The sequence below is a fragment of the Salminus brasiliensis genome, chromosome 24 (genome assembly GCF_030463535.1).
Source record: "Salminus brasiliensis chromosome 24, fSalBra1.hap2, whole genome shotgun sequence".
Lineage (NCBI taxonomy): Eukaryota > Metazoa > Chordata > Actinopteri > Characiformes > Bryconidae > Salminus > Salminus brasiliensis.
Genome location: NC_132901.1, coordinates 8277833 through 8297957, shown reverse-complemented (window position 1 = coordinate 8297957; position 20125 = coordinate 8277833). Strand labels below are relative to the sequence as shown.

Here is a 20125-nt window from a genome sequence, read left to right as displayed (position 1 = left end):
ACCATAGCCAAAAATCTCATACTAACCCTAACACAAAATAACTGCATACACCCCCCCAACCCTAAAACACAAAAAACAAAATAACAAAAAAAAAAAGACAAAACTTATTCTAAACATAACATAAAACTATCATGCCCTTTTTCAAGCCTAATACAAAATAACTGCACCTTCACTCTAACCCCAATACAAAATAAACCCAAGCTCATTTAAACCCTAAAACCCCATTTTTCATTTTAACCCTAATAGAAAATAACCATTTTCTCTCTCCAACCCTAAATAAAATAACCCCATCCTTCCTCCAACCATTATACAAAATCACTCCATCCTCATTCGAACCCCTCACATGAAACAACTCAAATCTCATTCTTGTACTAAAACAAATTAACCCCATCCCTCCCTCTATCTCAATAAGCAACACACCAAATTATTATTTTTAAACTTTTACTTTCATTTAACCCAATCCATGCAGTCATGACCATTCTACTTAGATGTGCATTCCTCAGTAGGCCGAGGCCATGTGTATCCAAATCATCAGGCTGATGGCTAATGTTGAAACTCACTTTTACTGAACCTTCCTTTGTATCCTAAGGCAAAGGCTTAAACTCACCGTCACTTTAACTCAATCCACCTTCATCATAAAACTGAGGCCTTTGACCGCCATACTATTTGACTTACTCTACCCTCGTCCTTTTGCCTTGCTCCGACCCTCTACATCATAAGTCTAGCTCTGAACCTATTCTAGCTCGCTCGAATCTCACCATTAACCTAAGGCTTCAACCAAATTCATCTTTTAGTGAACCAAACCAAATAGTCCTAATACAAAATAACTCTGTCCTCCCTCTTAACCTAGTACAACATAACCTTAACATCATTCTAACCATGAAACCAAATAACCCCATCCGCCGTCTAACCCCAAAATAAAATAACCCATTTTCATTCATACTCTAATACAAACCCCACCACCTTCTCTCTCCAACCCTAAAATGAAATAACACCATCCTTCCTCCAACCATTATACAAAATCACTCCCCATCCTCATTCGAACCTCTCACATGAAACAACTCCAATCTCATTCTTGTACTAAAACAAATTAACCCCATCCCTCCCTCTATCTCAATAAGCAACACACCAAATTATTATTTTTAAACTTTTACTTTCATTTAACCCATTCCATGCAGTCATGACCATTCTACTTAGATGTGCATTCCTCAGTAGGCCGAGGCCATGTGTATGCAAATCATGAGGCTGATGGCTAATGTTGAAACTCACTTTTACTGAACCTTCCTTTGTATCCTAAGGCAAAGGCTTAAGCTCACCGTCACTTTAACTCAATCCACCTTCATCATAAAACTGAGGCCTTTGACCGCCATACTATTTTACTTACTCTACCCTCGTCCTTTTGCCTTGCTCCGACCCTCTACATCAAAAGTCTAGCTCTGAACCTATTCTTGCTCGCTCGAATCTCACCATTAACCTAAGGCTTCAACCAAATTCATCTTTTAGTGAACCAAACCAAATAGTCCTAATACAAAATAACTCTGTCCTCCCTCTTAACCTAGTACAACATAACCTTAACATCATTCTAACCATGAAACCAAATAACCCCATCCGCCGTCTAACCCCAAAATAAAATAACCCATTTTCATTCTTACTCTAATACAAACCCCACGACCTTCTCTCTCCAACCCTAAAATGAAATAACACCATCCTTCCTCCAACCATTATACAAAATCACTCCCCATCCTCATTCGAACCTCTCACATGAAACAACTCCAATCTCATTCTTGTACTAAAACAAATTAACCCCATCCCTCCCTCTATCTCAATAAGCAACACACCAAATTATTATTTTTAAACTTTTACTTTCATTTAACCCATTCCATGCAGTCATGACCATTCTACTTAGATCTGCATTCCTCAGTAGGCCGAGGCCATGTGTATCCAAATCATCAGGCTGATGGCCAATGTTGAAATTCACTTTTTCTGAACCTTCCTAAGGCAAAGGCCTAAGCTCACAGTCACTTTAACACAATCCAACTCCATCATAAACCTGAGGCCTCGTTTACAAAGCTGCTGTTACTCACTCTTCCTAGATCACATCTGCACTAAACACACTTTCACCGCCATACTTTTTTACTTACGCTACTTAAATTTACTTACTCTACCCTCGTCTTTTTGCCTTGCTCCGACCCTCTACATCAAAAGTCTAGCTCTGAACCTATTCTTGCTCACTCAAATCTCACCATAAACCTAAGGCTTTGAATAACTTCACCCTTCTGTGACCCAACAAAAAAAGCTTGTGGAGATACTTATTTCCTCTCTTTCCTAACCGTATGCCTGGTTATATATACTAGACAGCTTTCATTACAAAGATCAAGTGTATAGTTCTAGGCTTCAAGTCAACCCTAGTATGGTTTCCTGCCTCACTATTCCCCACCTGTAAGGCTGATCTCCTCTGGACTGGTCTTTCACAGGTGATGTGCAGCTTCATTTATCCCACTTAGCATTACAACCCCACGCCATACAGTTAGTATGGCACAGTATTTTAGTTTGCTGCTCTGCCCCTGAATCTTAGTATACTATACCAATTAAATGCAGACAAACAACTAAGTAAGTTGATTTACATACATACATACACTGAAGGGCATTCCTTTTACAATAATGGCTGAATAAATGTTCTTGAATAAAACTGCTCTTTCGAAGAAACCGTGGGTGGCTCTTAAAAGAGCCGTTGGGTTTGGATTACGCCGCTATCACCATTTACTTGGAGCTCGTGTACTTGGTGACGGCCTTTGTGCCCTCGGACACGGCGTGCTTGGCCAACTCACCGGGAAGGAGCAGACGCACAGCGGTCTGGATCTCCCTAGAGGTGATAGTAGAACGTTTGTTGTAATGAGCCAAACGGGAAGACTCACCGGCGATGCGCTCGAAGATGTCGTTCACGAACGAGTTCATGATGCCCATCGCTTTGGAGGAGATACCGGTATCAGGGTGGACCTGCTTCAGCACCTTGTACACGTAGATAGCATAGCTCTCCTTCCTGGACTTTCTGCGCTTCTTGCCTCCTTTCCCGGCCGTCTTGGTCACGGCTTTCTTGGATCCCTTCTTGGGCGCGGACTTAGCTGGCTCAGGCATACTGCTCCTCGTCGAGTAAGACTGAAGAATGAGGAGGAGGCGATAAGCTCACACATTATTTAGACTCTGGCATTCTAATACAAGAAGGTACCGCCTTTAGAATGCCGTCGTACGACCTTTGGACAACAATTGTCCGCTCGCTTCTTCCCAACCCCCCACACTCCCTTTTCCCCTCCCCTCCCCTCCCCTCCCTTTTCTCCTCCTCCCTTCCCCCTCCCCTGAGCAGCATTCTCTTTGTTCGCCTACCCGCGCATTTGTACCCACCGTGCAGGCGGCACATTATTTTTCGCCAAAGCGGCGTTGACGGCGATGTTCTGTATAATTCTGATTTAATCAACGCAAACGGGGTAAATGGAAAACAATATGTATTCTTATATAATAATCACATTATTATATAAGAATATAATGTCATATATATATATAAATATTATATATAAATTATGTTTTTTCCTCCTGAAAATGAGCTTCTTAACAAAGTAACCGGAGTAACCGAGATTCATAACCACCATCATTGACTTTATTGAAACAAACAAATATGATCAACTCTTTGTTCGCCTTCCCGCGCATTTTTAATCTACAGGGCTTAATCTGTTTTTCGCCACAGCGGCGTTGACGGCGACTATCAGGATTTATTAAGACGTATAGTTCTGATTTTACCAACGCATACGGGGGGGTGTAAAACAATACATATATACAAAGTAACATATATGTACTCTTCCCGTATATTACATTCTTAATACAGAGTATCCGGGAAACTGCCTTATTTGAAACAAACAAGCTAAGATTAGAAACAGGCTCTTTTGCTGGATTTGTGAGTGGCTCTTAAAAGAGCCGTTGGGTTTAGAGCTGTTCAGGCCGAGCGTTTAACCTCCGAATCCGTACAGAGTGCGTCCCTGGCGCTTCAGGGCGTACACCACATCCATAGCGGTGACGGTCTTTCTTTTGGCATGCTCAGTGTACGTGACTGCGTCCCTGATCACGTTTTCCAGGAACACTTTGAGCACACCGCGGGTCTCTTCGTAGATCAGACCGGAGATACGCTTGACGCCACCACGACGAGCCAGACGGCGAATAGCCGGCTTTGTGATACCCTGGATGTTATCGCGAAGCACTTTACGATGACGCTTGGCGCCTCCTTTTCCAAGGCCTTTGCCGCCCTTGCCTCTGCCGGACATCCTAGCTGCTTCTTTTCTCAGTCGATGAGAAGAGAATCTATGAAGCTGGAGCACCCGAGGCACGCCAATTATACCCCTCTATAGGACCTAAATGAAAGCAAGGGAACCGAGCGACGTCACAGTACATCAGCTCCGCCTCATACTCTGTACGTGTGCAGAACGCTTGTTTTGCTGTATAGCCACTGAGTGGGTAGCCATACAAAATACAGTCAACCAGAATTCCGTTCTCTCTGGATGTACTCATGTTCAAAATAACGCAGCACACTTTGGATCATGCATAACCTTCACTGTGAATACTTTAACTCAACATGATTTAGCTTTGAAACCTACAGCCTAGCTCCAGACCTGCTTGACCATATAATGACGAAGTAACCTAAACTGCAATTAAGAGCTAAAATCATTTCTGAAATAGATTGGTCTCATGGCGAAATCTTAAATAAATAAATAACTGAATAAATTCATACAATTCAGTGACCTAGGCATAAGATGAACTGTTTAGTGAGGCTGTGTATGAGCCTACTTTGAGTCACTGTAAGAAGTGGATAGGGGCCATGTGGCCTTTGTAAATAAACATTTATGCACTGTTTTCTAAAAATCAATTACTACAATAATAACGCCAAGTGTATATATATATATATATATATATATATATATATATATATATATATATATATATATATATAATCTTTCCGTGTTTTACCACAGGATGACACCCCATGCTCCATGCATGAAGTCTTCCTTCGTACACCTGGGGCGATCCTAAACCGCACTCCACTACTCCCTAGTGCACAGCGTTTTTTCGTGACACCGTGCACTCCATAGGGAGTAGTGAGCTGCTTGGGAATTGGACAGTGCAACTCCGGTTCTAATGTCATAGCTTTTTCTGAGCTTTTTTACTGTTTAACTATTGGCCAACGAGCGAAATTGCATTGTTTTTTTGTTTGTTCGTTTTTTCGGTTGACCGATGCCGTTTCGGCAACTAGCTAATAACGAAAATAATCTTTTGTAAACAAAACACTAGCTAGCAAGCTACACAGGCCGCCCAGCTCTGAAAACCAGAAGATACGCTGCTGGTAGCCGGGTTTAAGCACGACTGTTTCTCCCTCACTTGCTCCAAATAACAATATAGAGAACTACGCACGTGTCCGTAATATCGTTATTTTTGTGATTAATTTTTAGACACCTAGCCATCATGCTACTCTCCGAGGTGGCTTCTCGATTTCAACCACGGCAGTAAACGTATAAAATGTTGCTAGCTATATACACGGTTTCATAATAAAACCTGACTGACTCGAGCGAGTGTGTATTTATCTGACAGGTATTTACACTCGCTGGCGTAATGCTATTGTTTGTACCATCCGAGTTAGCTAGCATGCTAATCGCTATGTTAGCTCATGTGTGGACCTGAAAAAGCAAGTTAACTCAAATCACTCAACAGCCACAAATCACGGCTGTATTGCGTACTTTTATGCTACAACTCCGCATGTGGCACTGCACTGTGGTCAATAAATAATGACCCCTCATAATTAGGCTCATATTTGTGCTTTACTGTTTATGCTGGCCGAGTTAGCCACGCTGCTAATCGCTAAGCTGGCTCCAAGCTATGTACAACTCCACACATAGATCCAGCAACGGCAGTTCTACGTCGATTTGCTGTGACTGGGTGTACAACTTTAGGCTCTCCGCAAAATCGACTTATCGGATTTCAGTATCCACTTCATTTTTGGCAAGTTAGCAAACGTTATCGTGCCAAAAGCGACACAACGGAGCTGACCAGGTCCAGTCTCCAGCTCACGCCTATTCCACAAAGCAACGCAAAGTGTAATGACTCACATGTCGTCATGTAAAGACGACGTTTCACATGTATGAACATTAAAAGTAGTTAACATAGGTCTTAACACGACAAATACCTCGGTCAGCCGTCCACTCCCCTCTGATGGCTGTCGCCATGTGCGCCTCGGTCTCGTATACAACAAAGTCACACTACATCACGCCATTCTAACGTGCGTAGCGATTATTTCACACACACACACGACAAGAGTACGTGTCCTCCCTCAATGCACCTGAATGCCTGAATAAATGACATAAATGGCTATTTAGTACTAGGGTTACGACCTTGCAAGCATAAAACAAGCACACACTGAGATCAGCCCACTACTGTACACCATGGCACACGGTTTACTTTTTACTGTGACTGGACGTGCAGTTATCGGATTTCATCATTAGATGAAGAGAGGGAGGGTGGTAGGTAGGAAGGTAGGTAGGTAGATAGATATGTATACATAGAGAGATAGACAGAGATAGAGAGAGAGAGACAGGCTCCATGACAACATATTGAACAAGTAAATCCACATACAAAGGGTTTGCAACGTTTAGAAAATACAACGCCAACAACCCAGTACAACAATAAATCAAATTCAAGAATTAAAGAGCCGGATCACATGAATGGTTGAATCAATAAAACACTGTACGTCATCTATACTTTTCGAAAACGTTCTAAAACAACACGTGATTAGTCCTAATACATGGCACGTGTGTCAATAGGCTGAACTTGTAGTTAGGCATCATGGGAATTGTAGTCCTTGATCTTGACACTACAGGATAAAGACACATTGTGTCATTGACACATTGACATAGACACACTTAAAGGAAGCATAGTGTTTTATAGATTCAACCAGTAATTTGTTCTTTTTTTCTTTGTCAACACATATTGCTCAAACACAAACCAGTACAGGGTTTGTATTTTCTGTCAGATTGAATAAGTATGCATCAAGCTCTCTCTCTCTCTCTCTCTCTCTCTCTCTCTCTCTCTCTCTCTCTCTCTCTCTCTCTCTCACACACACACACACACACACACACACACACACACACACACACACACACACACACACACAACCACCACCACTGACATATTTCTGCACATAAAATAAAACAAGGCCAACTTAAACTAAACCCACACCATTTGGATTCCTCAGGTTTTCACTATACATCTTCTAATAAATCTTCTTCTAAAGTCATATTGGTTAGCAGTTAGTGGAAGAGAAAGGAAGGAAATAAATTGTGGTAAGCAAAGTAAGTGTAAAGCTCATGATGAAGTCAGGATGAGTGGTAGCAGTTCGGCTGGACCTACCTCTTAGGCTTCTGATGGAGTTTCAGGGCTAGGCCCTAAGACTATGTAGTTGCAGAACGTGAATGGAGTAGTGATGCCATCTGGTGGTCAGAATATGTATCTGCCAGGCCAGGTTCCATATATTTTCAGACGTATTCCCTCACAACATTCAACATGACATGACTTTAAACATTTGAACCTTGACATCACTAAACTACAGTTTTGGATCAATAAATCCAGGTGAAGATACTGAGATACCCAGTTACACTATACATGAGTTACATGAGGACAAAGTCAATACTGTGGTTTAAAAACACAAACATGACTTTTGGAGTCCTTTGTCTAGTTAGAACCCACACTGCAAGATAGATAGATAGACAGATAAATAGAATACATGTGAAAATGCATTTGAAACTAACTGCAGATGAAGGACAGTGCAGTTATGAAAAATAAGAAATGAAGTGGACAGATGACGATACATAAAAATTTAATAATAACACTGTATTATTAAGTAATAATAATAAAGTGTTAGTAGTGTCCAGGAGTGCAAATGTATAGGATGTACAGTAAAGTGTTAACACTGACATTGGCCATTAGAGAAGATCTTCACCAATGAGAAGTGAATGTAGGAATAATACTAACATGTCTCATACCCACACAATTAAATCTGTGCAAAAATAATTTTATTTGGCAAGGTTTTATCAGCTTATATTGAGGTTAACATAATAATCATAAATCAATAAAGAACACCGCTCATCTGCTATCAAGACCTGACTAAGGAGCTAGAGGCCAGTGGAGCAAAGCTACAATTACGAAAAGCATACGCACCATCGGTGCAAAAAAATCTTTAGTTAGGCATCATGGGAATTGTAGTCGTTAATCTAATACACTACAAGTTAAAGATATAGTGTCCACAGAGACATTTAAAGAAAGAAAGAACAAACACAAATCGAATAAATGGTATATTATTGCATACAAGGGAAAAGCTCCTAATGAGGCCAACTAAAACTACATGTTTACCCCTTGGATTTCTCAGGCTCGCTTTACATCTTCTAATAAAAGTCATGCTAGATTAGATAAACACAGAGGGAGTTAATGTTGCTTTAAGTAATGTTGCTTTTATCATATGTTGCAGTTAGTGGATGATAAAGAAATATGGAAAGACATTGTGGTAAGCAAAGTAAGTGTAGAGCTCATGATGAAGTCAGGGTGAGGGGAAGCAGTTTGGCTAGACCTACCCCTTAGGCTTCTGATGGAGTTTCAGGGCTAAGCTTTAAGTCTGTTGTCGTAGTACGTGAATGGAGCGTGGATGCCATCTGGTGGTCAAAATGTAAATCTGCAAAATATAAAACAATTCATCTTTTTTTTTAGTTTTTTTTTTCTTGGTCCACAGAGACATTTAAAGAAGCAAAATCAGAAAGAAGAGAAAGAGTTCAATTTGAGAAGCACAAAAAAGCTAATTCACAAGTGAGTACGGCTGGCTTTTGATACACTTTTGTTAGCACTTTTGTATTCATTTGTTACTTACCTATGCCTTGAAGAAAGTCTCTGACCTAAACCTGGCAGGTTAAAATGATTTTTTTGCACCGATGGTGCGTATGCTTTTCGTAATTGTAGCTTTGCTCCACTGGCCTCTAGCTCCTTAGTCAGGTCTTGATAGCAGATGAGCGGTGTTCTTTATTGATTTATGATTATTATGTTAACCTCAATATAAGCTGATGCATACATACATACACATAACCATACAGCATAGAATTTAAGGGCTCTAAAGGGGGAGGGGAAAAACGTCATTCATAGAATTGCACTACTCTACAGTTTGTCTCAATGGCTTATAGTAGTGAGCGAATTGTTGGCTTTTTACCTAACTGATAAAAAAGTGCCTTAAATAAAGAATGCTTCTATCAAGGATTCTTTATCTAAAGCCATTTGATCGAGTTGTGGAAGGAGGTAATACAGTCTGGAGTAAAAAAAATTTCTGTCCTACTTTATCATTAGCATATTGTTAAAACCCAAACAAAAATCATCCCGCAAGACATGTAATGACTTTTTAGATGTATTGGTGCAGTTAACAATCATATTTAATGTGTATAAAAATTGCAGTGCCCTAAATTAAGTTTTCATTGCCTGGTAGCATGACAACTGGTTGTCATGCTGGCTACTAAAATGCCCAAATGTTCCTTGGTAGATCTTAGTAGACTTACTGGAGTTCACAACCATCTGTCATATGTAAAAGCTGTAACATTCACACACATACACGTATACATCTATGTTTTTAGCGTTTGCATTTGCGAGTTTGACCACACGATGGCATCCACGCTCCATCCATGACATATATCCACGATACCAAAACAACGGTGACGTTTGCAATAGGGCACTTCCTAAATCCCTTACACTGTATACACTACACAGAAGTGCACTTCTCTAGTCAAGTCTTTTAGGCTTCTGATGGAGTTTCAGGGCTAAGCTTTAAGTCTGTGGTCATAGTACGTAAATGGAGCGTGGATGCCATCGTGTGGTTAAAATGTAAAACAATTAATCTTTTTTTTTTGGTCCACAGAGACGTTTAAAGAAGCAAAATCAAAAAAGCGAATTCACAAGTGAGTACGGCTGGCTTTTCATTCACTTTTGTTAGCACTTTTGTATTCATTTGTTACTTACCTATGCCTTGAATGATTAAAATTATTATTTATTTTTTTTTGCACCAATTTGAGGGTGCGTATGCTTTTCCATATTTTAGCTTTGCTCCACTGGCCTCCAGCTCCTCGGTCAGGTCTTGATAGCAGATGAGCGGTGTTTTTTACTGATTTATGATTATTATGGTAACCTCAATATAAGCTAATACACAGAGTTTAAGGGCTCTAAAGAAAAGGAAATAAAGGTCCTACATAGAAGTGCACTACTCTATAGTTTGTCTCAATGGCTTCTAGCAGTGAGTAAATTGGTGGCTTTTTACATAACTGCATGCTGTTTGGTTGTCATGATGGCTAATAAAGTGCCTTTTTTTAAAGACTTCTATCAAGCGTTCTTCAAAACAAGACATTTTATCTAGTTGTGGAAGGAGATTATACAGTCTGGAGTATGTTATCGTTAGCATATTGTTGAAATGAAACCCAAGCCCAAACGAAAATCATCACGTAAGACACGTAATTACTTTTTAGATTTGTTGGTGCAGTTAACAATCATATTTAATGTGTATAAAATTACCCTAAATTAAGTTTCCATTTCATTGCCTGGCAGCATGAGAACTGGTAACCATGCTGGCTACTAAAATGCCCTGAACTGAAGTATGCTTCAATAGAAACATTTTTTAAAATGTACTTTAAAAAACACTAACCAAAATAACACCGCAATACAAATGATTTAGTAGACGTACTGGAGTTCACAACCATCTATCAAATGAAAAAAGCTGTTACATTCACACACATACACGAATAAATCTACGTAGTTAACGTTTGCATTTGCCTAGTTTGACCACACGATGGCATCCACGCTCCATCCATGACATATGTCTGCGTTCCCACAACAACTCCTTTACTGCGGCCCCACAGCTGGTCTCGCTTACTCTCTATGGAATCAAACTCATTTTGCATATGTATGAAACGTAGGTACCCAAAATCAAGCTCTCATTATATAAATATACACATACATTGCTCTCTGAAACTGTGCTTGCAGTTGTATAGTTTCACCACGCGGTGGGATCCACGCTCCATCCATGTCAAATGCCGTTTGTAATAGGCCAAAACCGGCCTAAACACTACATAGTGTAAAGTGTAGTGTTCTACTGAAGTAGCAGTGGCTTCAACTTTTTGCTGGGGTGAATGAACTGTTTCCAAACTATTAAATATGTATAATCATATTGATAGGTATTTAAAGAAACGTATTAATATGTATTAAAACACATGTTAAATATGGCGATTTTGATGTGAAATGTTGTACAAAACGTTATAATATATATATACACATATATATTAGTTGTTGTTTTTTTTGCTAAACTTTACAACCACTGTCTTACGGCTGGTTTTGCTCGCGCAGCCCTATGGAACTTAGAAGCGCGCGCGCGTCATAATAGCCTTACATTATATAAACGCAACACCGAGGTGAGGCGGACATTTGCTGTTTCGGCGCGGACACGGGTAGGTGGCTCTTAAAAGAGCCGTTGGGTATTTCAGGTAAACGTCGAAGCGCTCTGTTTAAGCGCGCTCTCCGCGAATACGGCGGGCCAGCTGGATGTCTTTAGGCATGATGGTGACTCTCTTGGCGTGGATAGCGCACAGGTTAGTATCTTCAAACAGACCCACCAAGTACGCCTCGCTAGCCTCCTGCAGGGCCATGACGGCGGAGCTCTGGAAGCGGAGATCAGTCTTGAAGTCCTGCGCGATCTCACGCACTAGCCGCTGGAAGGGCAGCTTACGGATCAGCAGCTCAGTAGATTTCTGGTAGCGGCGGATCTCCCTCAGAGCCACGGTGCCGGGCCTGTAACGGTGAGGCTTTTTCACGCCGCCGGTGGCTGGGGCGCTCTTGCGGGCAGCCTTGGTGGCGAGCTGCTTCCTCGGGGCCTTGCCACCGGTGGACTTACGAGCGGTCTGCTTGGTTCTTGCCATCGCGTTGAACTCTGCTCCTCTCGGGGAAAAGAAAGAGAATGAGTTCTTGCTCGCTTCACATGGCTTTTAAGCTTTCAAGCCGCTTGCCGCTCATTGGGCGTCTTGAAGTTGTCCGTTTCCCATTGGGCGGCCGGCAATGCGTCGGTGACACACTATTGGGCGTCTTCTTTTCAAACCTAAAAGCAAAACGGCGGGCTCCTGTAATACAAAACAACAAAGAAAAAAAAAGCATTAAAAGAATATATAATAATAAGAACAATAATATGATCAAACTAATCAATGTACTGTACATTACAGCGAACATTAAACACACTGTGTGTGTGTGTGTGTGTGTGTGTGTGTGTGTGTGAGAGAGAGCGAGAGAATGTGTGTATACATGCACATATGCATAGGGTGTTGATCTCAGTACGTGAAATATATGAAAAAGGGCAATTGTGTATTGCATGGCAGTGTGTTTATATAATAACTCGGTTCATAAAGCTATTATTTTTTTATGCAGTTGGAAATCACGTGAAGAATATGTAGTGTTGTTTGTAAAGGAGCAGCACTTTTCTTAGAAAAAATGGGTGGCTCTTAAAAGAGCCTTTGTGTATAGATAAATCAACGGAGAGCGCCAATTTACTTTGTCTTCACAGTCTTCTCGGTCTTCTTAGGCAGCAGTACAGCCTGAATGTTGGGCAGCACACCACCTTCGCTGCCTTCTTAGCGGCCGCGACGGGCTTCTTGGCCTTCTTGGGGGATTTCTTAGCCGCAGTGGGTTTCTTGGCTGCTACCTTCTTGGGCTTCTTGGCCGCGGCTGGTTTCTTGGCGGCCGGCTTCTTAGCTTTAGGTGCCGGTTTCTTGGCGGCCGGCTTCTTCTTTGCCTCGGTCTGCTTCTTGTTAAGCTTGAAAGAGCCCGACGCGCCGGTGCCTTTGGTCTGCACCAGAGTGCCCTTGGTGACGAGGCTCTTGACGGCGAGCTTAACGCGTGAGTTGTTCTTCTCGACGTCGTAGCCGCCGGCAGCCAGGGCTTTCTTCAGGGCGGCGAGAGACACGCCGCTCCTCTCCTTGGAAGCCGAGACGGCCTTGACGATGAGCTCGCCCACGCTGGGGCCGGCTTTCTTGGGGCGGGCGGCGGCCTTCTTCTTGGGGGCCTTGGCGGGCGCCGAGGCGGCTGGGGCTGGAGCGACTTCTGCCATTGTTCTGCTTTGCTGTGAGCGCGAGTGAGCACAATCTGCTGCAGCGTTCTGTAGAACCTCCCGCTGCAGCGAGGGGGCCGGCCCTTAAAAGCCACATGAGAACGTTGTAGACTCAACTCGCTCGATGCCGCACAGCCGTGTGGCAGCGACAGTCTCGCACTTGTGTTTTCTCTCGGCGTTTGTCGAGCGAAATATGGGTGAAAGCTCAACTTGGCGAGCGTAGAAATGCTCTTTCGTCTCCGAGAGGCTCCACCGTGTGTTGAGAAGACGGGAAGGGCAGCGTAACGACGCCGCGTTTAATACGGCGCTCACCGAAGCGTGCCACGCTACCGGCGTGCCGAACGGGCGGCGGCGCATTTGGCGTGCTAATCGGTGGAAAACGGCGACAAAAGGTGCCACGAACTGGGCGAGTGTTATCCGGTGCGTTGGAGGAGAGCCTCGTCGAGAGCGTGCTGGGCATCCGAGATGTGGGTGCGTTGTTTTGCTCGTCGTGCAAGGCGACCTTGAGGAGTGTGTAAAGCACAGTGTTGCCGTGTGTGCGCAGTATGACTTCCACCGTCGATGCGTCTTTGTCACCGGCGCTTCCACACTCGGAACGGCTCTCCATAGGTCCCCTAATACGCACTCGTAACACACCCAATATACCATAGCCAAAAATCTCATACTAACCCTAACACAAAATAACTGCATACACCCCCCCAACCCTAAAACACAAAAAACAAAATAACAAAAAAAAAAAGACAAAACTTATTCTAAACATAACATAAAACTATCATGCCCTTTTTCAAGCCTAATACAAAATAACTGCACCTTCACTCTAACCCCAATACAAAATAAACCCAAGCTCATTTAAACCCTAAAACCCCATTTTTCATTTTAACCCTAATAGAAAATAACCATTTTCTCTCTCCAACCCTAAATAAAATAACCCCATCCTTCCTCCAACCATTATACAAAATCACTCCATCCTCATTCGAACCCCTCACATGAAACAACTCAAATCTCATTCTTGTACTAAAACAAATTAACCCCATCCCTCCCTCTATCTCAATAAGCAACACACCAAATTATTATTTTTAAACTTTTACTTTCATTTAACCCATTCCATGCAGTCATGACCATTCTACTTAGATGTGCATTCCTCAGTAGGCCGAGGCCATGTGTATCCAAATCATCAGGCTGATGGCTAATGTTGAAACTTACTTTTACTGAACCTTCCTTTGTATCCTAAAGCAAAGGCTTAAACTCACCGTCACTTTAACTCAATCCACCTTCATCATAAAACTGAGGCCTTTGACCGCCATACTATTTTACTTACTCTACCCTCGTCCTTTTGCCTTGCTCCGACCCTCTACATCAAAAGTCTAGCTCTGAACCTATTCTTGCTCGCTCGAATCTCACCATTAACCTAAGGCTTCAACCAAATTCATCTTTTAGTGAACCAAACCAAATAGTCCTAATACAAAATAACTCTGTCCTCCCTCTTAACCTAGTACAACATAACCTTAACATCATTCTAACCATGAAACCAAATAACCCCATCCGCCGTCTAATCCCAAAATAAAATAACCCATTTTCATTCATACTCTAATACAAACCCCACGACCTTCTCTCTCCAACCCTAAAATGAAATAACACCATCCTTCCTCCAACCATTATACAAAATCACTCCCCATCCTCATTCGAACCTCTCACATGAAACAACTCCAATTTCATTCTTGTACTAAAACAAATTAACCCCATCCCTCCCTCTATCTCAATAAGCAACACACCAAATTATTATTTTTAAACTTTTACTTTCATTTAACCCATTCCATGCAGTCATGACCATTCTACTTAGATGTGCATTCCTCAGTAGGCCGAGGCCATGTGTATCCAAATCATCAGGCTGATGGCTAATGCTGAAATTCACTTTTACTGAACCTTCCTTTGTATCCTAAGGCAAAGGCCTAAGCTCACGGTCACTTTAACTCAATCCACCTTCATCATAAAACTGAGGCCTTTGACCGCCATACTATTTTACTTACTCTACCCTCGTCCTTTTGCCTTGCTCCGACCCTCTACATCAAAAGTCTAGCTCTGAACCTATTCTTGCTCACTCAAATCTCACCATAAACCTAAGGCTTTGAATAACTTCACCCTTCTGTGACCCAACAAAAAAAGCTTGTGGAGATACTTATTTCCTCTCTTTCCTAACCGTATGCCTGGTTATATATACTAGACAGCTTTCATTACAAAGATCAAGTGTATAGTTCTAGGCTTCAAGTCAACCCTAGTATGGTTTCCTGCCTCACTATTCCCCACCTGTAAGGCTGATCTCCTCTGGACTGGTCTTTCACAGGTGATGTGCAGCTTCATTTATCCCACTTAGCATTACAACCCCACGCCATACAGTTAGTATGGCACAGTATTTTAGTTTGCTGCTCTGTCCCTGAATCTTAGTATACTATACCAATTAAATGCAGACAAACTACTAAGTAAGTTGATTTACATACATACATACACTGAAGGGCATTCCTTTTACAATAATGGCTGCAGAAGCACTCATGGGGGAAAAAAAAAATAATAATAATATTAATAATAATAATTAGTATTATAGCTTACCATCGGCGACTTTGTTCTTGAATAAAACTGCTCTTTCGAAGAAACCGTGGGTGGCTCTTAAAAGAGCCGTTGGGTTTGGATTACGCCGCTATCACCATTTACTTGGAGCTCGTGTACTTGGTGACGGCCTTTGTGCCCTCGGACACGGCGTGCTTGGCCAACTCACCGGGAAGGAGCAGACGCACAGCGGTCTGGATCTCCCTAGAGGTGATAGTAGAACGTTTGTTGTAATGAGCCAAACGGGAAGACTCACCGGCGATGCGCTCGAAGATGTCGTTCACGAACGAGTTCATGATGCCCATCGCTTTGGAGGAGATACCGGTATCAGGGTGGACCTGCTTCAGCACCTTGTACACGTAGATAGCATAGCTCTCCTTCCTGGACTTTCTGCGCTTCTTGCCTCCTTTCCCGGCCGTCTTGGTCACGGCTTTCTTGGATCCCTTCTTGGGCGCGGACTTAGCTGGCTCAGGCATACTGCTCCTCGTCGAGTAAGACTGAAGAATGAGGAGGAGGCGATAAGCTCCCACATTATTTAGACTCTGGAATTCTAATACAAGAAGGTACCGCCTTTAGAATGCCGTCGTACGACCATTGGACAACAATTGTCCGCTCGCTTCTTCCCAACCCCCCACACTCCCTTTTCCCATCCCCTGCCCTCCCCTCCCCTCCCCTCCCTTTTCTCCTGCTCCCTTCCCCCTCCCCTGAGCAGCATTCTCTTTGTTCGCCTACCCGCGCATTTGTACCCACCGTGCAGGCGGCACATTATTTTTCGCCAAAGCGGTGTTGACGGCGATGTTCTGTATAATTCTGATTTAATCAACGCAAACGGGGTAAATGGAAAACAATATGTATTCTTATATAATAATCACATTATTATATAAGAATATAATGTCATATATATATATAAATATTATATATAAATTATGTTTTTTCCTCCTGAAAATGAGCTTCTTAACAAAGTAACCGGGAGATTCATAACCACCATCATTGACTTTATTGAAACAAACAAATATGATCAACTCTTTGTTCGCCTTCCCGCGCATTTTTAATCTACAGGGCTTAATCTGTTTTTCGCCACAGCGGCGTTGACGGCGACTATCAGGATTTATTAAGACGTATAGTTCTGATTTTACCAACGCATACGGGGGGGTGTAAAACAATACATATATACAAAGTAACATATATGTACTCTTCCCGTATATTACATTCTTAATACAGAGTATCCGGGAAACTGCCTTATTTGAAACAAACAAGCTAAGATTAGAAACAGGCTCTTTTGCTGGATTTGTGAGTGGCTCTTAAAAGAGCCGTTGGGTTTAGAGCTGTTCAGGCCGAGCGTTTAACCTCCGAATCCGTACAGAGTGCGTCCCTGGCGCTTCAGGGCGTACACCACATCCATAGCGGTGACGGTCTTTCTTTTGGCATGCTCAGTGTACGTGACTGCGTCCCTGATCACGTTTTCCAGGAACACTTTGAGCACACCGCGGGTCTCTTCGTAGATCAGACCGGAGATACGCTTGACGCCACCACGACGAGCCAGACGGCGAATAGCCGGCTTTGTGATACCCTGGATGTTATCGCGAAGCACTTTACGATGACGCTTGGCGCCTCCTTTTCCAAGGCCTTTGCCGCCCTTGCCTCTGCCGGACATCCTAGCTGCTTCTTTTCTCAGTCGACGAGAAGAGAATCTATGAAGCTGGAGCACCCGAGGCACGCCAATTATACCCCTCTATAGGACCTAAATGAAAGCAAGGGAACCGAGCGACGTCACAGTACATCAGCTCCGCCTCATACTCTGTACGTGTGCAGAACGCTTGTTTTGCTGTATAGCCACTGAGTGGGTAGCCATACAAAATACAGTCAACCAGAATTCCGTTCTCTCTGGATGTACTCATGTTCAAAATAACGCAGCACACTTTGGATCATGCATAACCTTCACTGTGAATACTTTAACTCAACATGATTTAGCTTTGAAACCTACAGCCTAGCTCCAGACCTGCTTGACCATATAATGACGAAGTAACCTAAACTGCAATTAAGAGCTAAAATCATTTCTGAAATAGATTGGTCTTATGGCGAAATCTTAAATAAATAAATAACTGAATAAATTCATACAATTCAGTGACCTAGGCATAAGATGAACTGTTTAGTGAGGCTGTGTATGAGCCTACTTTGAGTCACTGTAAGAAGTGGATAGGGGCCATGTGGCCTTTGTAAATAAACATTTATGCACTGTTTTCTAAAAATCAATTACTACAATAATAACGCCAAGTATATATATATATATATATATATATATATATATATATATATATATATATATATATATATATAATCTTTCCGTGTTTTACCACAGGATGACACCCCATGCTCCATGCATGAAGTCTTCCTTCGTACACCTGGGGCGATCCTAAACCGCACTCCACTACTCCCTAGTGCACAGCGTTTTTTCGTGACACCGTGCACTCCATAGGGAGTAGTGAGCTGCTTGGGAATTGGACAGTGCAACTCCGGTTCTAATGTCATAGCTTTTTCTGAGCTTTTTTACTGTTTAACTATTGGCCAACGAGCGAAATTGCATTGTTTTTTTGTTTGTTCGTTTTTTCGGTTGACCGATGCCGTTTCGGCAACTAGCTAATAACGAAAATAATCTTTTGTAAACAAAACACTAGCTAGCAAGCTACACAGGCCGCCCAGCTCTGAAAACCAGAAGATACGCTGCTGGTAGCCGGGTTTAAGCACGACTGTTTCTCCCTCACTTGCTCCAAATAACAATATAGAGAACTACGCACGTGTCCGTAATATCGTTATTTTTGTGATTAATTTTTAGACACCTAGCCATCATGCTACTCTCCGAGGTGGCTTCTCGATTTCAACCACGGCAGTAAACGTATAAAATGTTGCTAGCTATATACACGGTTTCATAATAAAACCTGACTGACTCGAGCGAGTGTGTATTTATCTGACAGGTATTTACACTCGCTGGCGTAATGCTATTGTTTGTACCATCCGAGTTAGCTAGCATGCTAATCGCTATGTTAGCTCATGTGTGGACCTGAAAAAGCAAGTTAACTCAAATCACTCAACAGCCACAAATCACGGCTGTATTGCGTACTTTTATGCTACAACTCCGCATGTGGCACTGCACTGTGGTCAATAAATAATGACCCCTCATAATTAGGCTCATATTTGTGCTTTACTGTTTATGCTGGCCGAGTTAGCCACGCTGCTAATCGCTAAGCTGGCTCCAAGCTATGTACAACTCCACACATAGATCCAGCAACGGCAGTTCTACGTCGATTTGCTGTGACTGGGTGTACAACTTTAGGCTCTCCGCAAAATCGACTTATCGGATTTCAGTATCCACTTCATTTTTGGCAAGTTAGCAAACGTTATCGTGCCAAAAGCGACACAACGGAGCTGACCAGGTCCAGTCTCCAGCTCACGCCTATTCCACAAAGCAACGCAAAGTGTAATGACTCACATGTCGTCATGTAAAGACGACGTTTCACATGTATGAACATTAAAAGTAGTTAACATAGGTCTTAACACGACAAATACCTCGGTCAGCCGTCCACTCCCCTCTGATGGCTGTCGCCATGTGCGCCTCGGTCTCGTATACAACAAAGTCACACTACATCACGCCATTCTAACGTGCGTAGCGATTATTTCACACACACACACGACAAGAGTACGTGTCCTCCCTCAATGCACCTGAATGCCTGAATAAATGACATAAATGGCTATTTAGTACTAGGGTTACGACCTTGCAAGCATAAAACAAGCACACACTGAGATCAGCCCACTACTGTACACCATGGCACACGGTTTACTTTTTACTGTGACTGGACGTGCAGTTATCGGATTTCATCATTAGATGAAGAGAGGGAGGGTGGTAGGTAGGAAGGTAGGTAGGTAGATAGATATGTATACATAGAGAGATAGACAGAGATAGAGAGAGAGAGACAGGCTCCATGACAACATATTGAACAAGTAAATCCACATACAAAGGGTTTGCAACGTTTAGAAAATACAACGCCAACAACCCAGTACAACAATAAATCAAATTCAAGAATTAAAGAGCCGGATCACATGAATGGTTGAATCAATAAAACACTGTACGTCATCTATACTTTTCGAAAACGTTCTAAAACAACACGTGATTAGTCCTAATACATGGCACGTGTGTCAATAGGCTGAACTTGTAGTTAGGCATCATGGGAATTGTAGTCCTTGATCTTGACACTACAGGATAAAGACACATTGTGTCATTGACACATTGACATAGACACACTTAAAGGAAGCATAGTGTTTTATAGATTC

The 20125-nt window shown here is 42.4% G+C and overlaps 3 protein-coding genes across 3 annotated transcripts; all 3 read right to left on the bottom strand.

Annotated features, from left to right (window-relative positions):
* Positions 1–2760: 2760 nt before the first annotated feature.
* On the bottom strand, positions 2761–3135 carry LOC140547065 (histone H2B). The gene has a single exon (XM_072670586.1). It carries the CDS (start codon positions 3133–3135, stop codon positions 2761–2763), a length of 375 nt encoding a protein of 124 aa, XP_072526687.1.
* Positions 3136–11609: 8474 nt separating this feature from the next.
* On the bottom strand, positions 11610–18178 carry LOC140546443 (histone H3-like). Its single transcript, XM_072669698.1, has 4 exons — positions 18154–18178; positions 15083–15099; positions 12330–12386; positions 11610–12065 (listed from the first exon to the last, which is right to left on the bottom strand). Exons 1-4 carry the CDS (start codon positions 18176–18178, stop codon positions 11610–11612), a joined length of 555 nt encoding a protein of 184 aa, XP_072525799.1.
* Positions 15901–16275, bottom strand: LOC140547066 (histone H2B). The gene has a single exon (XM_072670587.1). The coding sequence runs from the start codon at positions 16273–16275 to the stop codon at positions 15901–15903; it is 375 nt and encodes a 124-aa protein (XP_072526688.1).
* Positions 18179–20125: the final 1947 nt, after the last annotated feature.